Here is a 23305-nt window from a genome sequence, read left to right on the forward strand (position 1 = left end):
CAACTGACCCGGTGTTCCTCTGGTGTCAGCGGCCCTGGGTGTACTTCTGTTTATACGTTTGATTAATAATGCTGTTGCGTCTGTCAGCTGGGTGTGTGTGACTATGTGGCCACTGTGCCAGGCTATGCGATGCTGTTAATGTTCATTTTGGTGCGTGTAACATTACTTCTAATGATGTATAAGCCTTGTATGATTTAACTGTGGTTCATTCAGGCAAGTATACTTGTAATGGCCAGTTTTGGTTAACATATTCGTTTCAGAATCTATTAAGTATAATTTGTCTTGGATGGACTAGGCCCACCTGATTTTCTCTGTGCCCACCCAAACTGTGATTTCTGCCTACGTCACCGGCTAAACAAACACTGCACATGTGCGCGGCAACAGAGAGCAGCAGGGTCAAGCGAACTAGAGAGTGAATGAAGAGAGGGAGCACAGCGATTGATAGTCAAGTCAATTTTATTTGTATAGCCCATTATCACAAATTACAAACTTGCCTCAGGGGGCTTTACAGCAACACAACATCTTGTCCTTAGACCCTTGTATCAAACAAGGAAAAATTCCTTAAAAAAAAAAGTTTAACGAAGCACAAATAAGAACAAAGCTCAGGGAGAGCAACAGGAGGGATCTCACTCCCAAGATGGACAAACGTGCAATGGATGTTGCGTGTAAACAATTTACAGAATACAACATTGAAAGAGGACAGCCGAATTATAATGGCATTATGAAAAATATGATGGAGGATGCCAAGCAGTGTCCAGATGCCACCGGAACAGCCCAAGACCCGAGCCACGCGACCACCACCAACCACCATGTAGACAAAAAAACAAAAACACATTAGTCACACGTCTGAGTGAGAAGGATATAACATTGAAACAAGATAATGAAATTATATGGATTTATAAGATATATAAAAAGAAAATATGATTAGGGGGATGCCAAGCAGTGTCCAGTTGGTGATGACCATCACCATGGAGATCTGGGAGGAGGACAGACTGCACATGCACCCAAGGCAGACTCACATCACACCATTCACACAGAAGAGAAAGGAGAAGACATTCAAAGAGAGAGAAAAGACGTGAGAGAAGAGAACAGTTTGCAATAGTCAATAATCTATGTGCTATAATCTCAATATTGAGAATAAACGTTTTCCAAAGGTTTTTAATCACCGCAACCACGAGAGGTTCTTGACCATACAGTCATAACTGCATAAACTTTTTTTTAGGCTGATAGGTCCAGTAGTAAAAGTAGTACTAAAAGGGGACCGGAGGGTTTGCTGCAATTATCGGGACATCACACTGGTCAGCCTCCCTGGGAAAGTCTACTCTAGGGTGAGGGAAAGGAGGCTCCAACCGATTGTTGAACCTCAGATCCAGGAGGAACAATGTGGATTCTGTCCTGGCCATGGAACAATGGACCAACTCTTTACCCATGCGGAAGTGTTGAGGGAGGCATGGCAGTTTGACCAGCCAGTCTACATGTGTTTTGTGGACTTGGAGAAGGCTTATGACTGTGTACCCTGGGACACTCTGTGGGGGGTACTGCGGGAGTATGGGGTACCGGGGCAGTCGCTACAAGCCATCCAGTCCTTGTATAAGCAAAGTAAGAGCTGTGTCCGTATTCTTGGCACAAAGTCAAACATGTTTTCAGCTGGTGTCGGACTCCGCCAAGGTTGTCCCTTGTCTCCGACTCTGTTTGTGATATTCATGGACAGGATCTCAAGTGAAAGGATCTACCAGCCATCCCAGTCACTGCTCCACCCCCTTTCCAATCCAGGGAGGGTTACAGACTACCACATGCCACCTCCGATACATGTGGAGTTGCCAGCTGCTTCTTTTCACCTGCCAGTGAGGAGTTTTGCCAGGTGGACATCGTGCGTGGGAAGATCATGTTATTCCCCCTAGTTCCCCCTCCCCTCTGAACAGGCGCCCCAACCAACCAGAGGAGGCACTAGTGCAGCAACCAGGACACATACCTACATCCGGCTTCCCACCTGCAGACACGGCCAATTGTGTCTGTAGGGACACCTGACCAAGCCGGAGTAAACACGGGGATTCGAATCGGCGATCCCTGTGTTGGTCGGCAACGGAATAGACTGCTATGCTACCCGGACGCCCCTGTGGCATACTATCTTGCCAAGACTTCCTAAGCTTCTCTCTGAACTTCACATCAGCTTCCAACCAGCTTTATTTACCAAGACAAATTTCAAAGTGTAGCCTTCAAAGCATCTGGCAAATTGATCATGCTGTGCATGGTCACCGCTCAGCGACAGCTCAGAGTGTGGCTATACCATGCTATGAAAGAAGAACGGTCTTCCACTTTGAGTGGCAATAGAATGTAAATACTAAACAGCAATTAATTGGGCTCAATTTGCATATTAAAACAAACCTATGAGGGATTGGAAATATGGTTCCTGCAGGAGGTGGAGACATTTTCTATTCTAAGCATCTGGGCAGAAGAGAGGGGAGCCAGGAGTTCACCTCTCACTGAGAACCATGCTCCAGGCAGTTACTAGGGCTGACATGGGGAAATGTCAGACATACGTTTTCGCTTTTTCTTCTTTGGAACTCTGGGCGATGAAATAAAATTTGTATATGATGATAGGTTTGCCGTAGCAATACTATATCCTTGTCAGCCCCTCTGCACGTGCTAAAATGTCATTCACTCAGTCCGAGATACTTTTCAGTGAAATCTTTAGCAGCTTTCACACCTTAACTAATGCAGCATCATCCAACAGCACACTGTCTGCTGCTGCTTTGCCCTGTGATATGACTGAGTAAGAGCGGCGGCTCATGCAATGAGTTATCCCCTTTCATCCTTCGTTGTTGCTTTCAGGACCAGAGTGGTATGCACACAGCCATTACTCACGTCTCGTTTGTATGCAGACACACTTTCACACACAAGGCTATCCGTTGAGGTGAGAAGCTGCATTCATTAGCCCCCTCTCACCAGCTCTGGTTAGACTCTGGTGATTTAGGGTTTCTGGCGAAGGGAAATGCATGGCTTTTTAGAGATCTAATCTGCTTTTATAATATAGTTTACATTGTATAATTCTTATCTCAGCAATGGCATCTTAAATTAGATGGAACATGATGACTTCGGCAACAATTGATAGTCAGAAAACACAGTTATTTGTAAATCTAGCTTCTTTTTGGGGGGATTCTTTCCCCCCTTTTTCTCCCCAATTTACTTGGCCAATTACCCCACTCTTCCGAGCCATCCCTGTCGCTGCTTCACCCCCTCTGACGAGCCGGGGAGGGCTGCAGACTACCACATGCCTCCTCTGATACATGTGGAGTTGCCAGCTGCTTCTTTTCACCTGACAGTGAGGAGTTTCACAAGGATGACGTAGTGTGTGGGAGGATCACGCTATTCCCCCCAGTTCCCACTCCCCCCTGAACAGGCGCCCTGATCAACCAGAGGAGGTGCTAGTGCAGCGACCAGGACACATACCCACATCCGGCTTCCCACCCGCGGACACGATCAATTGTGTCTGTAGGGATGCCCGACCAAGCCAGAGGTAACACGGGGTTTCGAACTGGCGATCCCCGTGTTGGTAGGCAACAGAATAGACCACCACGCCACCTGGATGCCCCCGTAAATCTAACTTTGATGGGTAAAAAAAAAAAGAAATAAAAAAGAATTGCTCAGACAAATTGGTGTAACTCTACAACAATAACACTACTACTACTACTACTTTCAGCTGCTCCCGTTAGGGGTCACTACAGCGGATCATCCATTTCCATTTCTTCCTGTCCTCTGCATCTTCCTCTGTCACACCAGCCACCTGCATGTCTTCCCTCACCACATCCATAAACCTCTTCTTTGGCCTTCCTCTTTTCCTCTTCCCTGGCAGCTCCATATTCAGCATCCTTCTCCTAATATACCCAGCATCTCTCTTCCACACATCTCGAAGCCATCTCAATCTTGCCTCTCTTGCTTTGTCTCCAAACCGTCCAACTTGAGCGGTCCCTCTAATGTAATCGTTCCTAATCCTGTCCTTCTTCGTCACTCCCAGTGAAAATCTTAGTTTCTTCAACTCTACCACCTCCAGCTCCACCTCCTGTCTTTTCATCAGTGCCACTGTCTCCAAACCATATAACAACTGCTCTCACAACCATCTTGTAAACCTTCCCTTTAACTCTTGCTGGTACCCTTCTGTCACAAATCACTCCTGACACTCTTCTCCACCCACTGCACCCTGCCTGCACTCTCTTCTTCACCTCTGTCCTGCACTCCCCATTACTTTGTACAATTGACCAACAATTACAACAATAACACTGATGCTACCAAAAAATAAAAATGAAAAAATCCTGAGGGCATCAAATGATGTGGAAGAGCAGGTCAACCCATGTTCCACTACTTACCCATGGTGTCGGCTGTACCTCTTACCAGCTGCCTCTCAACACACTCTCATATGGACCGCAGCTAAGGGGAGCAAATAAGGAGTTCACGGCATGGGATGAGTGGAATGAGCTGATTTCATTTTAATTTCAGATCACAGCACTTCACTTTTGACAGATGAAAATCCGTCGGGTTAACAGAGGTCAATCGCATACTTCGTCCCTTAACCGCAAGCTTGGAGAAATAACAACTTACATTTACGGCAAGCTGACCAAATGTTTGCTCTTATTTTCCGGAAAAGTCAGTGGCCCAGAGAAATCTATACAAGTACTTGAGATACACAAGTTCATAACCATAAGATAAAAAAAAAGCAAATGGGCAAGCTTGAAAAACCACCTAACAGCAAAGAAACCAGTGATGGCTGGGCAAACAGTATTGATTTTATTACCACGGGAACATAAATGAAAAATCCCGTGAAGCTAATTAGACATAAAATAATTCAATGGTTGCATGGTTACAGGAACCAAGAATACCCAAATATATATATATATATATATATATATATATTTATTTATTTATTTATTTATTTGTTTGTTTGTTATGTGATCAAAAACATTTCCAAGAAATATATTTAGGTTGATTTATGTTCCAATCAACTGGTATGAGTGCAATATTTTTGTAGGGGGGCAAATTAGTTGGTCTGAGAAACAACTTAAGTTAAAACCCACACCAAGCTTGGAAGGCTCAAATCCATCCAATTTTTGGGTGCTTTGATCTGCTCTATGAAAAGATTTTACTGCATCATTCTCCACAATGGATGTATCATACTCATAGGCACATGAAAAGCCTTCTTTCTGTGGCCAGCTTTCATCTCTTTTGTACAACGTACACTTAGGAGGAACTATAATTTAATTCTCTTTTTAAATGACAAATTCTATTGATTTATCCCACAGTTCACCCCCCCCCCATTCCAATGAGATCGCAAATGCCTCCGGGGGGGGGGGGGTACAAAGCACAAACATGTAATTATAAAATACTGTATGTATATACACATCACATACACCCACTTTTACACATTGCGCAAAGTGGACTAAATTTGTAAATTTGGGCCACACTGCCAAGCATCTCTTACAAAATTCTCTTGAAGGTCTCAATTAACTGAACAAGTACACCATCCACTTACTGAGAGAGGCTTTGGGTGAAACAATCAAAAATCATGGGGTTGACATTGGCATGGTAATTAAGTGTCTCAATTACAATCAGTAATGGAAAAAATCAGCAGAAAGAAATGACTATGGATAGAAAACTCTCGAACTGATTTTATCAGAGAGAGAGAGAGAGAGAGCTCTGCTGAAGCTGATGGTGGCAGAAGCCAAGGACTGCAAAGACATTGACATCCACAGCAAGGCACCTCAACCCACAATGCAGCAAAAACATCTGCTGTGACACATTTGGGATGAACAAATAGACAGCGGCAAAGTAAAGGCGACTACATAAATGCAGTTCATTTATCGTTAGGTCAGTGTCCACCAGAGGACCACAAGCGGTTGGCTGATTGAATGGTAGGGAAAGTACCCAGTGTGTGTCAAGAGAAATGATGGAAACATTGCTCCAGGTTGTTTTCTGCTTTTGTTTTTCCTTTCGGTTTTTTGCTTTTGTGCATTTATTCCTTGTTTCCCCACTCTTTTAAGTTTTTCAGTCCATGCAGCATATTTCAGGCCATGCTGGATTGTCACACAAAAGGGAGTTTATCTTCAAGGCACAGCAGGAGAGCGTTATAGCAAACCACAAAGAGTTTACGTTAAATTTGGCAAGGAAAACCTTCGCCACCCTAGAGAAGCAAACACAACCCCGAATAATGAACTAGAAACCATACAGAATAAATATAAAACACACACATGTTGAGCTACAGTGGAAAGTTTCCCCTCGAGTATAAGGAGATAAATACTACACATTCTCAATCTCTCTTTCAGCGGCGTTTTACAAGAAAGGGTTCGAAAAACTGAAAATAATACGAACGGGTAGCATTTCAAATTGTGGTGCTCCTTTTGCTGCTAGGCTTTTGCAAGAATAGTTTAAGGAAATCGCTTGTAACAGAATAATATCATGGTAGTATTTGACCAACGCTACACAAATCAACGTCAACGAATGGCTAACTGTACTAAAATTCACAAACCACAATTCACTAGACTTATTTATCAAAAGAGTTGACTGTAATAACCATATGACTCGGTTACATTATGGAGTTTTATCTAAAAGTTTATTCCGTTGGCAGATATGTAAATTTACCTCCTTTATGTTATTGTCTATCTGTGATGATACAATCTTCAATGCATATCAATGGCCAATGCATATTTTGGAATATTGCTGTAATGCCAGGGTTGGCAATAATTTTGGATATCAATCAGTGAGCCATACTAATGGGGGAAAAAAACGAATAAATAAATGAGGAGATAAATGTGACTGATTTAAAAGAGACGCAGGCAGCCAAGACCATAGTGGCAGCATACTCTGGTTGACTTGGACGGCACAGTCCTACAAACAATATGAACAAACGTCAGTAGCCCCGATCCGAACCCCCCTCACAATATCAATGACAGCACACAAAGTCACCAGTTTGATAGCAAAAATAGCAACCTTCAATTAGTAGTAATTTACAGTGAGCTTCAGGTACAAGCCGAGTTTTCTCAGGGGTTCTGGTCGAGAGTGCAAGTATATAGCATCTTGGCGTCCCATTCTGCCCTCCGTCTGTGTGCTTTCTCGCTGCAGATGGCTTCACAACTTGTCACCCTCACCCTCTGCCTCCTCGAACTCTACCACTGAGGAGGGAGCTCCGCCCATGCCAAGACCACTCTGTCATTCTGCTGGGGAAAGCCTGCTCACACCACCCGCGCTAATGGGAACATTCACCTTGACTCATGTCCATGTGGCACATGTGGACAGTGTGTCTCCTCCGGCTAGTCAAAGTCAACTCCAGCCAGGTCACATTTGTTGCTTTTAATCGATCCACGCATGAGCATCAAAAGCGCATGAAACAACTGTAGAAGAGCAAATAACAGTCGAAAATAGTGTTATATTTAAGCTGATATTTCGTCCGTAGCAACTGATGAGTGATTGGCATTTCTAATGCGGCCTTGGGGTGATTTGGTCATTTTCCATGGGGACCCTGCTCCCATACTCCCGGTATCAGTCTGGAGAGAAGGTTGTTTCATTCGTTGTGTTTTGAGTGGCTGAGGCAGCTGAGTTTGAGTCTTGAGGTCAATGGCGAAAACATAGCATCATGGCATTTAGCGCTATTTGTGTTTTCCAGGTATGTGACACCTGGAAATCAGCATGGCAAGGATTTAGTGTTACTGGTAGCCCTATGGGCTGTCCATGAGGGGGCTAGAATAGTGAGGGTCTGGGGGGTCTTGGAGCTCGGTCTCATGGGTCTGGGCCTGGTTCTCTTCCCCTTCTGCTTCCTCCACTAGACCACGGCTTGAACTGCGGGAGCTGGCCATGGTGCCGTAGGTCTGGTGGGCTGGAGAGGGCATGGGTGATAAACCCAGCTCTGGCTCCAGTAGCACAGATGCTACAAACAGCTGGGGGAGAGATTGATGCATAAGTCATGTTGTATACTACTGGCTAAAATCACTCAATTCATGGTAAGGTTATGACATAATTGTTTATCTCTATATGTTTTGATTAAATCAATCAACTATATGGCCACTAGGCATAGTATGTCGAGACACTTTAACAACAAGTGATATGATACTCTACACTAGAGGCAGTGGTGGAGGTCACAGTGCTTCTCTCGGTATCATTGTACATCCCCTCTGCTGGCTGGTCCGCCATCTGAAACAAGAACATAACATGACATTACATGACATAGCATGACATAACATGACATGACATGACATGACATGACATGACGTAACAGCATAATGCGATATAACACAATGCAAAACACCACAACACAAAAAAAAAACAAAAAACAAGCAGTTAAAAAAAATACAGCCAAGAATTGGGAAAAGAGCAGCTGGGTCAACATGCAACCACTCCAGCACATTACATCCTAAAATTAACGTAATCAAAATCCTCTCTGCGAGAAGAGGGCATTGATATTCAGTTAGAGTGCATCATCAACAAAACTACAGCTCTACATTTATTTTGCTTAGTCACTGACCTGATAGCTTGTTGACTTGTCTGGTTGCTTCCTAAGGCACAAGCGAAGGAGGGAAAAGGTGATGCAGGAGAGCAGGGACACAAAGGTGAAGAGGGTGATGGGATGTACTAGACCTGGGGAGGGGGGGGGCAAAAAAATAAAAAAGCACAATGTTAGCATGTGCCTGTTATGGAACGATGGAAAACTGCTGTATAATGGACCAGTAAGGATGAGGAGTGCAATCACTAATTACCTAATCGGAGCACGGAGAAGAAGAGGAGCCAGAATATGCAGAGGATGGGAGCTACAATGACCTGGCTGATGGCTGCTCTGTGGATACGCTGGTTGAGCTTGGTCGGAACATATGCATAGTAGATATTGTATCTGTCCACCATGTGCTTCAGAATCACATATAATAGACCTGAGGACACAATCAAGCACACGCGCGCACAAACACACACACACACACACACACAGGCCCATCAGCTCAATACATTTAATGACAACTCGTGTGCTCATTTCACTCCCAAAACCACATGTGAAAGACAAGGGGCTTCATGTCCCTGTGTATTATGCTGCAAATGAGGATCTGCATGTAGTATAGTAAACAGAGGCTTGTTGAGCTCTGGGCACAGACGGGAGTAGTGTGGGCGTCTGGCTCGCAACTCGCTGTGTCTGAACGTCTGGGACAGCAGCAGCAAATTCACACAGTCTGCACCAGGCTGGCAGGCAGCAGAGGTGAGGAAGGTTGCAGTATTAACACTGCACACATACAACCTCTCACACACACACACGCGCACATAGGGGTAGGAAAATGTGAAGGGGGACGATGGGATAGGAAAGGGCAGGGAGGAAATGAGGGTAAAAGAAGACAAACTGCTGTATGTTAGTAACCAATGTACTATATCCAATCGTACAATAGTTTGGTACTACTTACCAAAGGGCATGATGATCGGACATGTGATGCTGTAGGTCACACTAACAGCAAAGATACACATGGTCCAGGCATACTCCAGACCGAACTGGAACTCATATGCCTGGCTCTGCAGAGGGAAACAGGCACAATAAGATAAACAGGGGTTGTCAGTTACTGTTTGTGTCTCATGCATAAAAGTCAGTGCATGACCCACTGAGCCACACGGGAAAGCACCGAGATAAGCATGAGCGGCTGGGCTAACCCGTTTGACGTGGATGCGTTCAGCCTGGGACTTGGCGAAGCAAAGGCGGAAGGCGTACACCATCAGCGCTGGGATCCGCAGCAGCTCCATGGCCGTGCCGATCAGACTGGATGTAATCACATAGTTAACGAAAAACGCCCCGTTGTCAGGAAGAAACACACACCTGTATCGAGAGAAGATGCCGTGGGACAGTCTGTTAACGATGGAAGTGGCTTTGTAGCTGCCAGACTGGGTTAAGCGCTTGTTAATTTCAGTACTTTTCATCTGACAGAGAGGGCAATCTTACTGGAATTTGACATCCTTCTCATCCAGGAAGTTGACGTCAAAGAGCCATCTGAAGAAGAGGTCCAGGCTACAGACAGAATAAAACATGAAAGAAGAACTAGGAAAGAATAAAAACGGTAGATGCATTTTACACAATATCAAGAAGAATAGCAACACAACCCCACTACTACTTCTACTAGTAATAATAACAATATAGCCGTGAAATCAAATAATATTTGCAGGCAGCATGAAATTGAGTATAGTAACAACAAAAAGACAAAATTTTGGGTGACTCTTGGCAAATGGAAATTGAAATAAAAATGTTAAAAACATAAGAGATCCAACATTAATGGTGGGCAAAATGAACAGTGTCACAGAAAGCAGGTCCATAAAAGCATGTTTTAAGAAGGGATTCAAAGTATTAGCAAGCGGAGGTAGGACGTGCAAGATTCTATCGTATATATACTGACGTTCTGCAGAACTGGGTGTACCTGGATAGACCAAGTGAGGGCAAGACGATCACCATGAAGACCAGCAGTAAGAAGCACTTGTGCATTGTTATCTGATTCTCACCAGACCTGAGCGACAGAACCACATCAAATCATCGAAAGAGAGAACATTAGCCAAACACGGTGCACACTTTTAGCTACACTACACTGTAAATGCTGCGTGTGTGAACTTTATGTGAAACTTTTTCTTATATAAATCTATATCAAGTTAAAGGAATGTGTAGAGGCCTGCTGGGTTCATGAGCAGAAATTGCATTTTTTTCACACCAGTAAACAGTTGATTTGCATTTGGTTCTTCACACTTCACGCCTGCATAACACGTTTATGGCGGTGCTTATGTAAAGGGAACTCATAGGTGCTGTGTGAGGCTGTCTGCTCATGCACAGTTGTTCTGCTCCTCAGAGCACGCTGTCTACCGCGCATATGATTATCCCCACATGGAGATCTCTATGACAACCTGCCCAGAATAATAGTGCAGGGAGACTGAGGGAGGGGGAGAAAGAGACCGAGGGAGAGAGAGAGAGAGAAGGAGGGAGAGAGAGAGAGACCGAGGGAGGGTGGGAGAGAGACTGAGGGAGGGAGAGAGAGAGAGAGAAAAAGGAGAGAGACTGAGGGAGGGTGGGAGAGAGAGACAGGGAGAGAGAGAGAGAGAGAGAGAGAGAGAGAGAGAGAGAGAAGGAGGGTGAGAGAGAGACTGAGGGAGGGAGGGAAAGAGAAGGAGGGAGAGAGAGAGAGAAGGAGAGGAGGGAGAGAGAGAGACTGAGGGAGAGAAGGGCGAGAGATATATAATGGGGGGCTGAGCGGGAAGAGGAAGACGGGCAGAAAAACAAGTAGGGCCTATTTGAAGAGACGAAGCACAGACATTTCCATTTGAGAGATGGGTGAGCAGTGGTCGATGGCTGGTGGGTACCTGGTCCAGTGAGACTCAAAGAAGGCTGAGTAGTAGACGATGAAAGGCAAGAGCACAGAGAACGCCCACAGCAGGAGGGTCGGGAAAAACTGGGTAACGATCGGGTTCTGCGAAGGGAGATTAAAGACATCGCCTTAATAGGGTTGCAATGGGGGCATCAGGCGTTGAAAAACAAAGGAAATGCTGTAGAAATCATCGGCACCACGCGAAACATTTTGCAACCCTTATCAGTCGAGCCAGTAAGTCGCTAACTCTGACCCGCAGGCTCTCCACGGGCTTAGTGACGTTGAACTTGTCAATGGTGTTGACGATGATGGCCGGAGTGGTGAGGAAGAAAAGCAGGAGGAAGAGGAGGATGTTGAGAAGGACACAGCGGAGCCACCAGCGAGAGCCACACACTGACAGGTTTTCCCTAGAGACAAGGGGGGGAAACAATGAGCCTCAGTTCAGAGCCATCCAATCATGTAAGCAAGATAAAGAGTTGACACAGTGAGGCGCTCACTCAAATGGATGGAGTGTTGCCAGGGCGCACCGCCCGGCCCGCTTGTAATAACAAAAGCCTAAATTAGCCCCAGGTGAAAACCCCACGAGCGTCAGCACCACACTGGCCATCTCTCGTGTGCGAGGGAATGCGCAGTGAACCAGAGAGCAGGTTGGGCACAGCACACTCCAGCTCTCCATTTTAATGAAGGAACAACCGTCCCTGCTTGACCCAGCAGCCTGGGACCGCTCCAGTCATCCAACTCAGTGCAAACACAGTCATAGTCCAACGTATACATGCCCGTATGTACCCACACGTCAACATCACCAAGCGCACACATGCAGGTGCACACACACACACATGCTTTGTACACAACCATACAAATGCAGCCAGTGAGACATAAATGTCAAACAGTGAGCACTCTCATGTCTCTGGGTAATTTTCCATATGTATGCACTCACTCACTTCTTACATAATTTCAGTGGGGGTGCTGCGTTGGCTTCCTGAGATATAGATCAAGCATAACGGCTAATCCAATTAACAGAGTGCTGGCTGATTGGAATTGAGCTATAAATGACCAAATGGTTGTGTGATTACTCCACAAAACCAGTGACCATTACATACCAGTTGATAACAACATAACTGCGAGACACCACAAATGTAATTTATTCAATGAATCATATTCATATTAGAAGAATATTGTGTCTTTGGATTATTATTTTTTTTTGCAATCTATTGTAAGTTTTTTGTCGGTGGCCATAGGAATCAGTGGGCATACTAATAAGAAGAATAAAATATGCAGGCATTAAGAAAGAACAATGCAAGAAGAGATGCGTAATTCATACTATACTGTGCATTTATAGATTCAGCTGAGGTACAGGTGCAGCTCAGTGTGGTATCAGTGCACATATCAGTCATGAAAACAGGGGAATGAAAGCGTACTTTAGTGCCTATACTGACCAGATGATGTCACTCGGGGCAGGAGCATAGCTCACATGCCAGTTGTGAGACTGCACCACAGTGGTGATGCTGGACTGTTGAGGTCTGCGATGGCAACGCACACGTCGGTAGTCCTTTACAATGCTGGAAGATAGAGCAACGCAGAACCTCTAAACATGTAGCATGCAGCATTTATTACTTTTAGACTTCAGCTGATACTCTTTTTTCCCCCTTTTTTTCCCCCAATCGTACTTGGCCAATTACCCCACTCTTCTGAGCTGTCCCGGGCGCCGCTCCACTCCCTCTACCGAGCCGGGGAGGGCTGCAGACTACCACATACCTCCTCCGTTACATGTGGAGTCGCCAGCTGCTTCCTTTCACCTGACAGTGAGGAGTTTCACCAGGGGGACATAGCGTGTGGGAGGATCACGCTATCCTTCCCCTCCCCCCCAGTTCCCCCTCCCCCTGAAGTTGCCCCAACCAATCAGAGGAGGCGCATATCCACATCCGGCCACAGACACGGCCAATTGTGTCTGTAGGGATGGCTGACCAAGCCGGAGGTAACATAGGGATTCGAACTGGCGATCTCTGTGTTCATAGGCAACAGAATAGACCGCGACGCTACCCGGACGCCCTTTACTGATACTCTTAATTAGAGCAACAAACAGTGGGAGCAACAGTGGAATAAGCGTCAACTCCAAGATTACTAAAAACTTTTTGCAAGGAATAAAAGTGCTGAGGCCTTAAACTGTTCTTTTGACCAAAGAGCCATCATGCAAGTGTACTGTTCAAGCAGTCAGTCAAATAGCACTTCCTTGGTCAAGTGATTGCTCTTAAGTCTACTGTTTCTAAGTTTCCAGTCATTTACAGGGCTGAAATTAGCTATGATACGATGAGTGGAACTAAGAAACATTCAACCTGGATGCCATGTTGTAGGGTACTCACGCAGCAGTCATCCTCTCATCCTGAAAAGTCACAAAGGCTATGCCCAGCCTCTTCAGGGAGATGCGATTCTTCTCAGCGTTAAATTCATCCGTCAGCTTCTCCTCTAACTCGCTGTAGTACTGTTCTGCATCCACCTACAGAAGCGGATGTAAGATTAATTATTCATCCAAGCTGACCATGATAGATAGAGAATTAAAGATTTGCCAAGGCAGTGTGTTCGGTATTGCTCCTCATACCTTTATCTGGGTTGCAGTGCCATCCAGTGGTCATGCAACAGACTCGTGTTGCATGATAATACAGCAGCGTTAGGGTGCTGATCCCTAAAATACATGTGATTACATACAAACATACCTGTTCAAAGCCACAGATGTCGCAACAAAATATCTGTGCGCAGGGATGGGTCTTGATCGTGATCTTTCCTTCCTTCTGGGCTTTTGTGGTGAAGTACAGCCTGCCTTTCATGGCCTTTCGCCTGCAGCATACAGAACGTGTGCAGACACTGAAACAGTGACACCATGCTTCTGTTTATCAGAAACCGGACTGTCTGTATCAGTGGAAGAGACCGTACCTGTCCGAGTCCAGCGTCATGAGCGTGTGGACATCGAAGCAGAAGCGGATATCGGTGACGGTACAGCTTGGGTAGGCCTCACTAGAGAAGGAAGCGAGAGTGGGCAGGGATGCTGACAATACTCAGTGCAGTGTCTTTATGTACCATGTGTTTCACAGGGTAGAGCAGTACCTTAGTCTCCAAATACGAATCAGATGATGTCAAATAAACTAAAACAAAAAACAAACCAAATGAAAAAAGGCATAAGGGCACGACTATGCTATTGCTCAGAGCTGCTGCATACTGGAAATGTTTGGTGATGAGTCCCAGGTCGGAAATCTCTCTCGGGATGGAGGTAATCATCAGAGTCCGGGCTATCTGCAATAGATAAAACACAAATAACACATCGAGTGTGCCAATATAAGTGCTGATAGCCTGTTAGTGGCAACAGTGCAGTTGTCCTCTCAGAGCTTTGACAGGGAACGGGAGCACACCTCAACTTTTACACAATGTGACGGTGACAGACCTGCTCGTCTTCTCTGTACTCCAGCCGTGAGGAGTGGTTGGCCATACACAGCACTGTGATGATGAAGTAGATCAGAGCAAAAATACTGTGGAGCCACAGAAAGTTATCCCTGCGTGTAGACAAAGAAACAGACATACACTCGTGTCATCATTTACGCGAGTTTGATTTCATGGGTCTGTGAGTTACAGAGTTACACTTACTTTGCGTTAACATTAGCCAATGTTGTTCTTCCAAAATTTTCAGGACTGTCTCCTGTAGAAGTTATGACATATGACAAGAGAGAGGCACTGTTAGATTCAAATAACCTGAAGACATGCATTTTCTGGAAGATGAGGCAATAGCGAGGCAATGCATTTTTTTTTTCAGAAAATATATTTCCTGCCCAATTTAATGACATCTTCTGTCAAAGAAACCAAACAAAACATTCACCCGAACATGGGCATGTCAAACTCTGCTTTTTAGTTTGGGCACACTTTGTTTGCCGTTTCCATGGAAGCCTCTTAAAGACCGCTGGTTTATTTAATGGCTCTGACACACTGGTCCATAAGATGACAACCAACAGCAATAAAATGAATGTGGAGAACACAGCTCTCTAAGATCCCATAATGGCTCTGGTCTACATTCCGTATGGGAGGGCTTACTCATTGCCTGCTTAAAAAAAAAAAATCATGCAGCTGCCAAATGGTATTTCTGTTGCTATTTGGCAGTTGGTTTTGTGTGCCATCTTAACCTCTGACACCTACACTATAGTGTTAAGAGGAAATGAAGGATTTTCTATTTTCTACTGTCCAACCCAGGGTACAGCTTGATTATAACACACAACCGTACTTGTAGCAGCTGTTAGGTACTGAAGGAAAGCTCGTGTGTGTGTGTGTGTGTGTGTGTGTGTGTGTGTGTGTGTGTGTGTGTGTGTGTGTGTGTGTGTGTGTAACAACAAGGATATTTTTGCAAAGTGGAGACATTTTGACCAGTTCTCTCTTCTTTAAGGGTCTATTTTAGGGTGAGGACTTGGGTTTCGGGGTTAAGGTTAGACTTAGGATTAGGTTAAGGTCGGGGTAAGGGTTAAGGTTAGTCATGTAGTTCTGATGGTTAAGGTTAGGGTTGAGGGCTAGGGGATGATTGTACTCAATGTGTGCGAGTGTGTGTGTCCGTGTATGTGCTTGAGCATGAACATGGAACATGCCCGCAAGGGATATTGTCTTTTCTGCTAGTTTTCAAGTTAAATTTGGTTTTCGCTTTCCATTTTGAAAACGAAAATGTTGATTACTTCTGAAGGAAAAGATAATATTTAATTTTGTGTTTTACCCCACTTGCTTCGCTTTTTTTTTTTACATAGCTTTTGTCCACACTAAATTTAGTCTTTGTTTTGGCTCCCTCAAACCAAAATATCCTGTGTGGATGTTTCAGTGTGTCTTTCTGTGTGGCATGGTGTCCCTCCCTGAAAGGCGTCCCGAGTCCCTTTCCTGATGTAAGGGATATCCCCGGGCCTTTAAACAGTCAGTCAAGCCCTCGTGTGAGCACCAAAATTACCAAGGAGGTTCCCGGAAAAGTTTACAGGCAGGATAATGGCCAAAGACAGCAAGCAGACCACTGTCATGAGCAGTATGATGTGGCGCTGGAAGGACAGGTACGTGACGGCATCGATGCCACATTTACTGCGGATCTCCTCGTCTCTGTGGGAAGAGAGCACATAGGGAATTGTGGGAGAGTGCCAAGAGTATACGAATCTATAATGCCTTACAGCACACAACACAGAGAAACAGAGAGAGGTAGCATGTTGCTCTTGAGGGTAGGCATATGCCATTGCCACATAGATGGACAAATGCAGAAGTTAAAGGAATAGTTCAGAGTCTTGGAAGGCCACCACTATTTCATTCTCACGAAACTCCAGCTAGCCATTTACAGTTCAATGCAATTGATGGGGGACAAATACACAATCCTCGATCAGTGCAAAATAAAAAAAAAAGCAAGCACTCCACTGTTCAGCAATAGCTAATGTGACGCTACAGCAGTCCATCATTGCAAATTTGCGTTTCAATGGAAAAACATCTAAAGTCGTTTTTCATCGTAATATTCCCCCGTAGTGTTCGCTTTGCTGTGGCGAGGTGGAGTGACTCCTGCCGGGAATTGCCTGTTTACTGTGTTGCAGGAAGCAGCACAGTAGGAAACAACAGTAAAACGTAAAAAATAGTAAATTCTTAAAATGCCCACATAAATTCACTATGATGGACTGCTTTGACTGCCTCTTTTTATTGCTCTGAAGCAGGGTTGTGGATTTGTCCCCCGTTTATTGCGTTGAGCTTTAGATTGCTGTTGGAGCCACATGTCCAGCATGAAGAAAAGGATGGATGACTGTGATCGTGAAATCTATCTATGCACTAAATGGGTGGTGGGTATAAGATGGGGATAGATTTCATTATATATTATATAACAATTCCTTTGATGGTAGTAAAAAGGAGCGCAGTAATATCATCATGGAAGGGCAGGATGCAAAGCCATTATCTAACTCATGGCCTCTGATTTAATCCTCTGTGCTTCAAGGTTGTGTAGACAATGCAGAGGACCGACAAACACGTTGCAGGGAAGAAGATATTTATTCCCTAGGTGCTTCAGGGACATCACGCTAGCTGGCTTTCATCTAGCCAGAGGTTAAAAAAAATTAGCTTCAGCATTAGTATATGAATAAATGAGCAAGTAAATGAATAACCCTAAGGTGCTGGCACAGGTCCAGTCATTTGCCATTACAAATGTGCATACAGCTGAAACCCCATCATGAGTGAAACTGCGCCACAATTACTCTGGTGCCAAAAGCTGTGGTTGACCAGGACAGCTCTGGCGGGAGGTTCAGGAAACCCAGTGTCATAAAAAAAGAACGAGAAGAAAAAAAAAGAAGAAAAAACAAAACAAAAACAGGAGGTGCATGCTGGTCTCATGGCAGCCCACACATTGAGAACTCACAGGGTGGGTTAGCACTTTCTCAAGGATCCCAGGGTGAGTGGCTAGCACACGAACTAAAAACAGAAGTGCCCAAACTCCACAATAATACTATGGAAACCATGGACACAGTGGAAATCCTTTTTTTTTTCCACAGTCCCAAATCAGTTTAGTGCAGTCAGGGTTGAGGTAGTGCAAATATTCAGTTGGAAACCACGGCAGCCCAGTCGTATGAGCCCAGACTCGTTTGTTTTTGCTTCTTAATGACATATAATACGAGAGTTTACGTTTGATGCTGACATCAACTTTGAAGACAGAATCGTAAAAGGATGGCAGTTAGGATGGGGGAGGGATGCAACAATTAAACGGGCAACTTCTTTGTGGACTTACTTCATATGGTAAAGTGTCACAAGCCAAGAGCAGAAGCCCTAAGAGAATGAGGAGAGACATAAAACCTTCAACGGCTTGCCCATTAAAACATATTAAAATGTCATGTGTGTGGAACAGAGAGCGCTGCACATCTGGCTACTAGCTTGCATCGACCATCTGCATAACAATAAGGCCTCTAATGTGACAAAGACAGAGAGATTTAATAGGTCTAGCCTGAAGCATTAACCACTTTACTGCAGCCTCAGCTTGGTGCGCACGTTAGGCGATGATTCCTGTCTGACTCTGTCCTAGGCCATTATAAACACAGAAGGAGTGACCTCACTCTGTCGTATAGGTGTCGAGGAGTGACAGACAGGCCATGGTAGTAGTCACACTCTGGCCTGTTCTCTTGAGGTGGATGACAATGTGCCATTCACTTCATCAATGTGCCATTCATTTCAACTGCTTAAGAGCTTTTGGGACGCGATGCGGAGATGAATGACTTTCTCCTCAGTCGAACCCAGCAATACTCACCATGTCCTTCATGTCCAAGTCAGAGGGGCTGGACTCTGAGGGGGACTTCTCTTTCTCGCTTGGTTCCCCATAAAAGAGGGATGTCAGACTGAAAAGGACAGGTGTTTAAGCAAAGAAATGGCAGGATCATCCTCTTACTATTAAGCGAGTGCTAGTCTTCTCAGTTTGGGTCATTTACCATCATTTCACATTATCATCTTGTTTTTGGGGTTTTTTTTGGATCCCCCCCTCCAAATTGTACTTGGCCAATTACCCCACTCTTCCGAGATGTCCCAGCCGCTGCTCCACCCCCTCTGCCAATCCGGGGAGGGTTGCAAACTACCATATGCCTCCTCCGATACATGTGGAGTCGCCAGCTGCTTCTTTTCAACTGACAGTGAGGAGTTTCACCAGGGGGATGTAGTGCATGGGAGGATCACGCTATTCCCCCCAGTTCCCCCCCAACATGCGCCCCGACCGACCAGAGGTGCTGCTAGTGCAGCGACCAGGACACATACCCACATCCGGCTTCCCACCCGCAGACACGGCCAAGCTGGAGGTAACACGATTTGAACTGGCGATCCCCGTGTTGGTAGGCAACAGAATAGACCGCCACACCACCCAGACGCCCTTATCATCTTCTTTTGTCCAATACTTTGCCTGATTGTGGAAGCAACATTGGGCTGCAATCAAGAAAACAGGCAATCACCTTGCCTACTGACAAAGGACACTGTGGGGATGGGGCGGGGATGTAGAATAACTATAATCAAGGGTAATAACAATGTACATGCTGAATGTTTTCATTTCAGTAAAACAGTTCTATGAGTCATACCCCCTGATAATTCAACAGCATGTCACTTGAAGCAACATAATTGAATTAGCATGAGGCAGCTCGGCAGAACACACAGATGCTGCTTGCCCCTTGGTGCTATGACGCCACCACTGGTCAGGCAGAACTAATCAAGCCTGCGCTCACACTGGAGCATAGCTTCAGGTCATGCAGAAGTAAAATCACAGCAGACCCCATAGAGACGCCCACTGAGTGGACCTTGACTGATTTGAAACCTGGTAGCAGATAAAAGCAGATAGGAGCAGATAACGGCGTTGATCAGATTCTACATCAACCACTGTACACATGTGCGAGTTTGTCTATCTGTGTGTATGTGTGTGTCTGTGTGCACATGAATATCTTAACACATGAATGGAACAAAGAAGAATAGACATAATGATGAACCTACAACAGTATGCCTTATACCAAGGTTATCTGCTCTAACAACAAGCAAACAGGAGGAGAGGCAATGGCAGGTCTTTCCTGCTGTATTTCAATTTTGCTGCAGCACCATTTAATCCAGGAGAGGGAGCTGGAGGCTGCAGCATCAGGAGTCATGTTTTCACTGAGGATTAATACTCCATCTTGAACGTTGACTTGGCTATGACACCTCAAAGTGCATAAGGGGGTTCAGTGTGAGTTGGTGAGTGGAAACTGAGGTACCTGTCATTCTCCATCAGTAGAGCCAGGCGGCCATAGTCCCATGCAGCCTTCCTCAGACAGGAGAAGATCAGCAAGAGGAACTGGAAGACACAACAATAGGTGAAAACAGGGATTGGCCACACATCATTGTCTTCCTTTAGAGAAGCCTAGTGTGTGGTTGTCGTGGAAACTACCGGCATGAGGTCAGCATGCACATATGCAGACACACCGTGCACCATTTATGAACCAAGTGAAGTCAATATCAAGATTAAATATGAGACTACCGTAGCCTCCATTGTTCCTTAGTTATAGACAGAAATACCCCAGACAAAGGGGGGAAAATACCTTGAAAAATCAATTATTTTACACAGTAGAACGAATTTTGGGTGGCGTGGTTGAAGGGACAAATAAATTAAAGCATGATGAATGACTGTTGACAAATGCAAATGAGGGACGGGAGCAGGTGAGTGTTAAACTACAGCATAAATCATTAACTCATTTGACTTGGAAAATATTGGCTCTGCGGATATGACGGCAACTTTAATTGGAGGAAAGCTCCCATAAATGTTGAATGATTCACTTTTTAGTGATTCAAAGCCATGCATTGGTAATTAGGGGAGCCATGACTGAGCCTCTGAGATGAGTAATGTGTAGGCTTCAACATTAGCAGTCATGGCTGACTACGCATCCTAAACACTTTGCAGGGGTATAAATCTCTCCGCACTGTCTATTTTTCTATGCCCATCTCCTCCACACTGTTTTCTTTTTATTTAGAGTTAAGTTCACCGAACGTCCCACAGATGATTTATTCGGTGATGACCATAGAAGTGATGATGAACTGGCATCACCTCGGTCTAGGCATGCTTTGACTCGAGCTCACCATTAAGGGTGATCTGTGTTGTCTTGACAACCTGGCAGCAATCAAACGGACCAATTAAAACATGGAGCGGCATATGGAGAGTGAAATCAGCACATAGATCGAGCTTGACAAGGCCTGACAGCAGAGAGGAGTTTGATGACTGAAACCTGAAGCCTATTATTATCTGGAGATTGGAAATTATATACAAATCTGTTCTTAATAGACTTGACATGGTGTCTTGTGTATGTGGGAAGGTTGCAGATTTTTCTTTTAATAGGAAAAGAGGAAGGCAAAAGAGGAGGTTTATAGATGTGGTGGGGGAAGACATGCAGGAGGCTGGTGTGACAGAGGAAGATGTATGTTAAACAACCCAATTAATGTCCAACTTCCCCAACACCTTTGATGCAACTTTTGAAAAGATCTTGGAAAAAAATTATTCATTCATTCATTCATTCATCTTCAGCCGCTAATCCAGGTTCGGGTCGCGGTGGCAGCAAGCTAAGTAGGGCACTCCAGATGTTCCTCTCCCCAGCAATGCCCTCCAGCTCCTCCTGGAGGATCCCAAGGCGTTCCCTGGCCAGATTAGACATGTAGTCCCTCCAGCGAGTTCTAGGTCTATCCCGGGGTCTGCTCCCAGTTGGCCGTGCCCGGAAAACCTCCAAAGGAAGGCGCCCAGGAGGCACTGAACCACCCGAATCACCTCAACTGGCTCCTTTCGACATGAAGGAGTAGCGGCTCTACTCCGAGCTCCCTCTGGATGTCTGAGCTCCTCACCCTATCTTTAAGGCTGAGCCCAGACACCCTACGGAGGAAACTCATTTCAGCCACTGGTATCCATGATCTCACCTTTTCGGTCGCTACCCAAAGCTCATGACCATAGGTGAGGATGGAACGAAGATTGACTGGTAAATAAGGAGCTTTGCCTTCTGGCTCAGCTCCCTCTTCATCACAACGGTCCGGTACAACGTCCACATTACTGCTGATGCTGCACCAATCCACCTGTCAACCTCCCACTTCATCCTACCCTCACTCGTGAACCAGACCCCGAGATACTTGAACTCCTTCACTTGAGGCAACAACTCACCCCCAATCCGGAGGGAGCAATCCACCATTTTCTGGTAGAGAACTATGGCCTCAGACTTGGAGGTGCTGACTCTCATCCCGCCCATTTCACACTCAGCTGCAAACCACCCCAGTGCGCGCCAGAGGTCACGTTCTGATGAAGCCAACAAAACCACATCATCTGCGAAGAGCAGAGATGCAATTCTGAGGTTCCCAAAATGGACACACTCCTCACCTTGGCTGCGCTTTGAGATCCTGTCCATGAATATCACAAACAGAATCGGAGACAAGGGACAACCTTGGTGGAGTCCGACACCCACTGAAAACTTGTTTGGCTTTGTGTCGAGAATGCGGACACAGCTCTCACTTTGGTTATACAAGGACCGGATGGCTTGTAGCAACTGTACCTACAGTACCCCCCACAGAGTGCCCTGGGGTACACAGTTGTAAGCCTTCTCCAAGTCCAAAAAACACGTGTAGACTGGCTGGTCAAACTCCCATGTCCCCCTCAGCACTTCCGCAAGGGTAAAGAGTTGGTCCGTTGTTCCACGGCCAGGACGGAATCCGCATTGCATTGTTCCTCTTGGATCCTAGGTTTGACAATCGGTCAGAGCCCCGGAAAAAAATATTTTTCTCTGAAATAGACTGACCATGTGACATTTGTATGGAACAAGGCTTCTAAGAGACCTCTGCAATAGCTGAATATTCTATAAATTAAGATTTAACTTAGTAATTTTTAAATAAAGTGTCTGAAATGTATTGTGTGTGTGTGTGTTGTGCGTGCGTGCGTGCGTGCGTGCATGCATGTATGCATGTGTGTTTGTGTGTATATGAGCAGTACATACCATCCAGAGTACCACATTGATGGCCAGGACAGTGGGCACCCCTCCAAAGGGCAGACCCTGGAGGACACTACTGCGGGAATGAGAGCGGTAGCATCTCTCTACTGTGCTGTTCTCGTCCCCAAAGGAACCCAGGAAGCCCAGGACATCCAGCTCCAGATCGCTTCCCTCCATGGAAGGCACCCTGGTCACAAACAGCTCAGAGTCTGACATCACTTCTGCTCATTGGGGTTGAAGTCATACGACGATACCTAAGAGGACAGAGAGATAGTTCATTGCCACTTGCCTTTCGCAGTAAGCCACCGCCTGGGGAGATTTTATGACAAAGCATTCATCCGACTGAGATTTTGTACTAAAGATACCCAGTAGAAAGTTGACATTTCTCTGGTCTTCAGTAACCTGAAGCTCCTGAGGGCCTTTATTTCACAAAGACATAAAACAACTTTATCAATGCCTTTGAGTGGGTAGCCT

The 23305-nt window shown here is 45.4% G+C and overlaps 1 protein-coding gene across 1 annotated transcript; it reads right to left on the reverse strand.

Annotated features, from left to right (window-relative positions):
• Positions 1-7691: 7691 nt before the first annotated feature.
• Positions 7692-23047, reverse strand: tmem63c (transmembrane protein 63C). Its single transcript, XM_056296182.1, is given in 22 exon segments — positions 7692-7922; positions 8101-8175; positions 8495-8619; positions 8739-8906; positions 9423-9528; positions 9664-9826; positions 9950-10015; positions 10419-10505; positions 11347-11453; positions 11605-11758; positions 12788-12910; positions 13712-13845; positions 14063-14183; positions 14280-14360; positions 14563-14636; positions 14785-14893; positions 14985-15036; positions 16315-16457; positions 18109-18146; positions 18622-18709; positions 20093-20172; positions 22838-23047. Coding segments are annotated over 22 exon segments (2535 nt in total).
• Between the last annotated feature and the right edge of the window lie 258 nt (positions 23048-23305).

This window comes from Lampris incognitus, chromosome 16, assembly GCF_029633865.1.
Source record: "Lampris incognitus isolate fLamInc1 chromosome 16, fLamInc1.hap2, whole genome shotgun sequence".
NCBI lineage: Eukaryota > Metazoa > Chordata > Actinopteri > Lampriformes > Lampridae > Lampris > Lampris incognitus.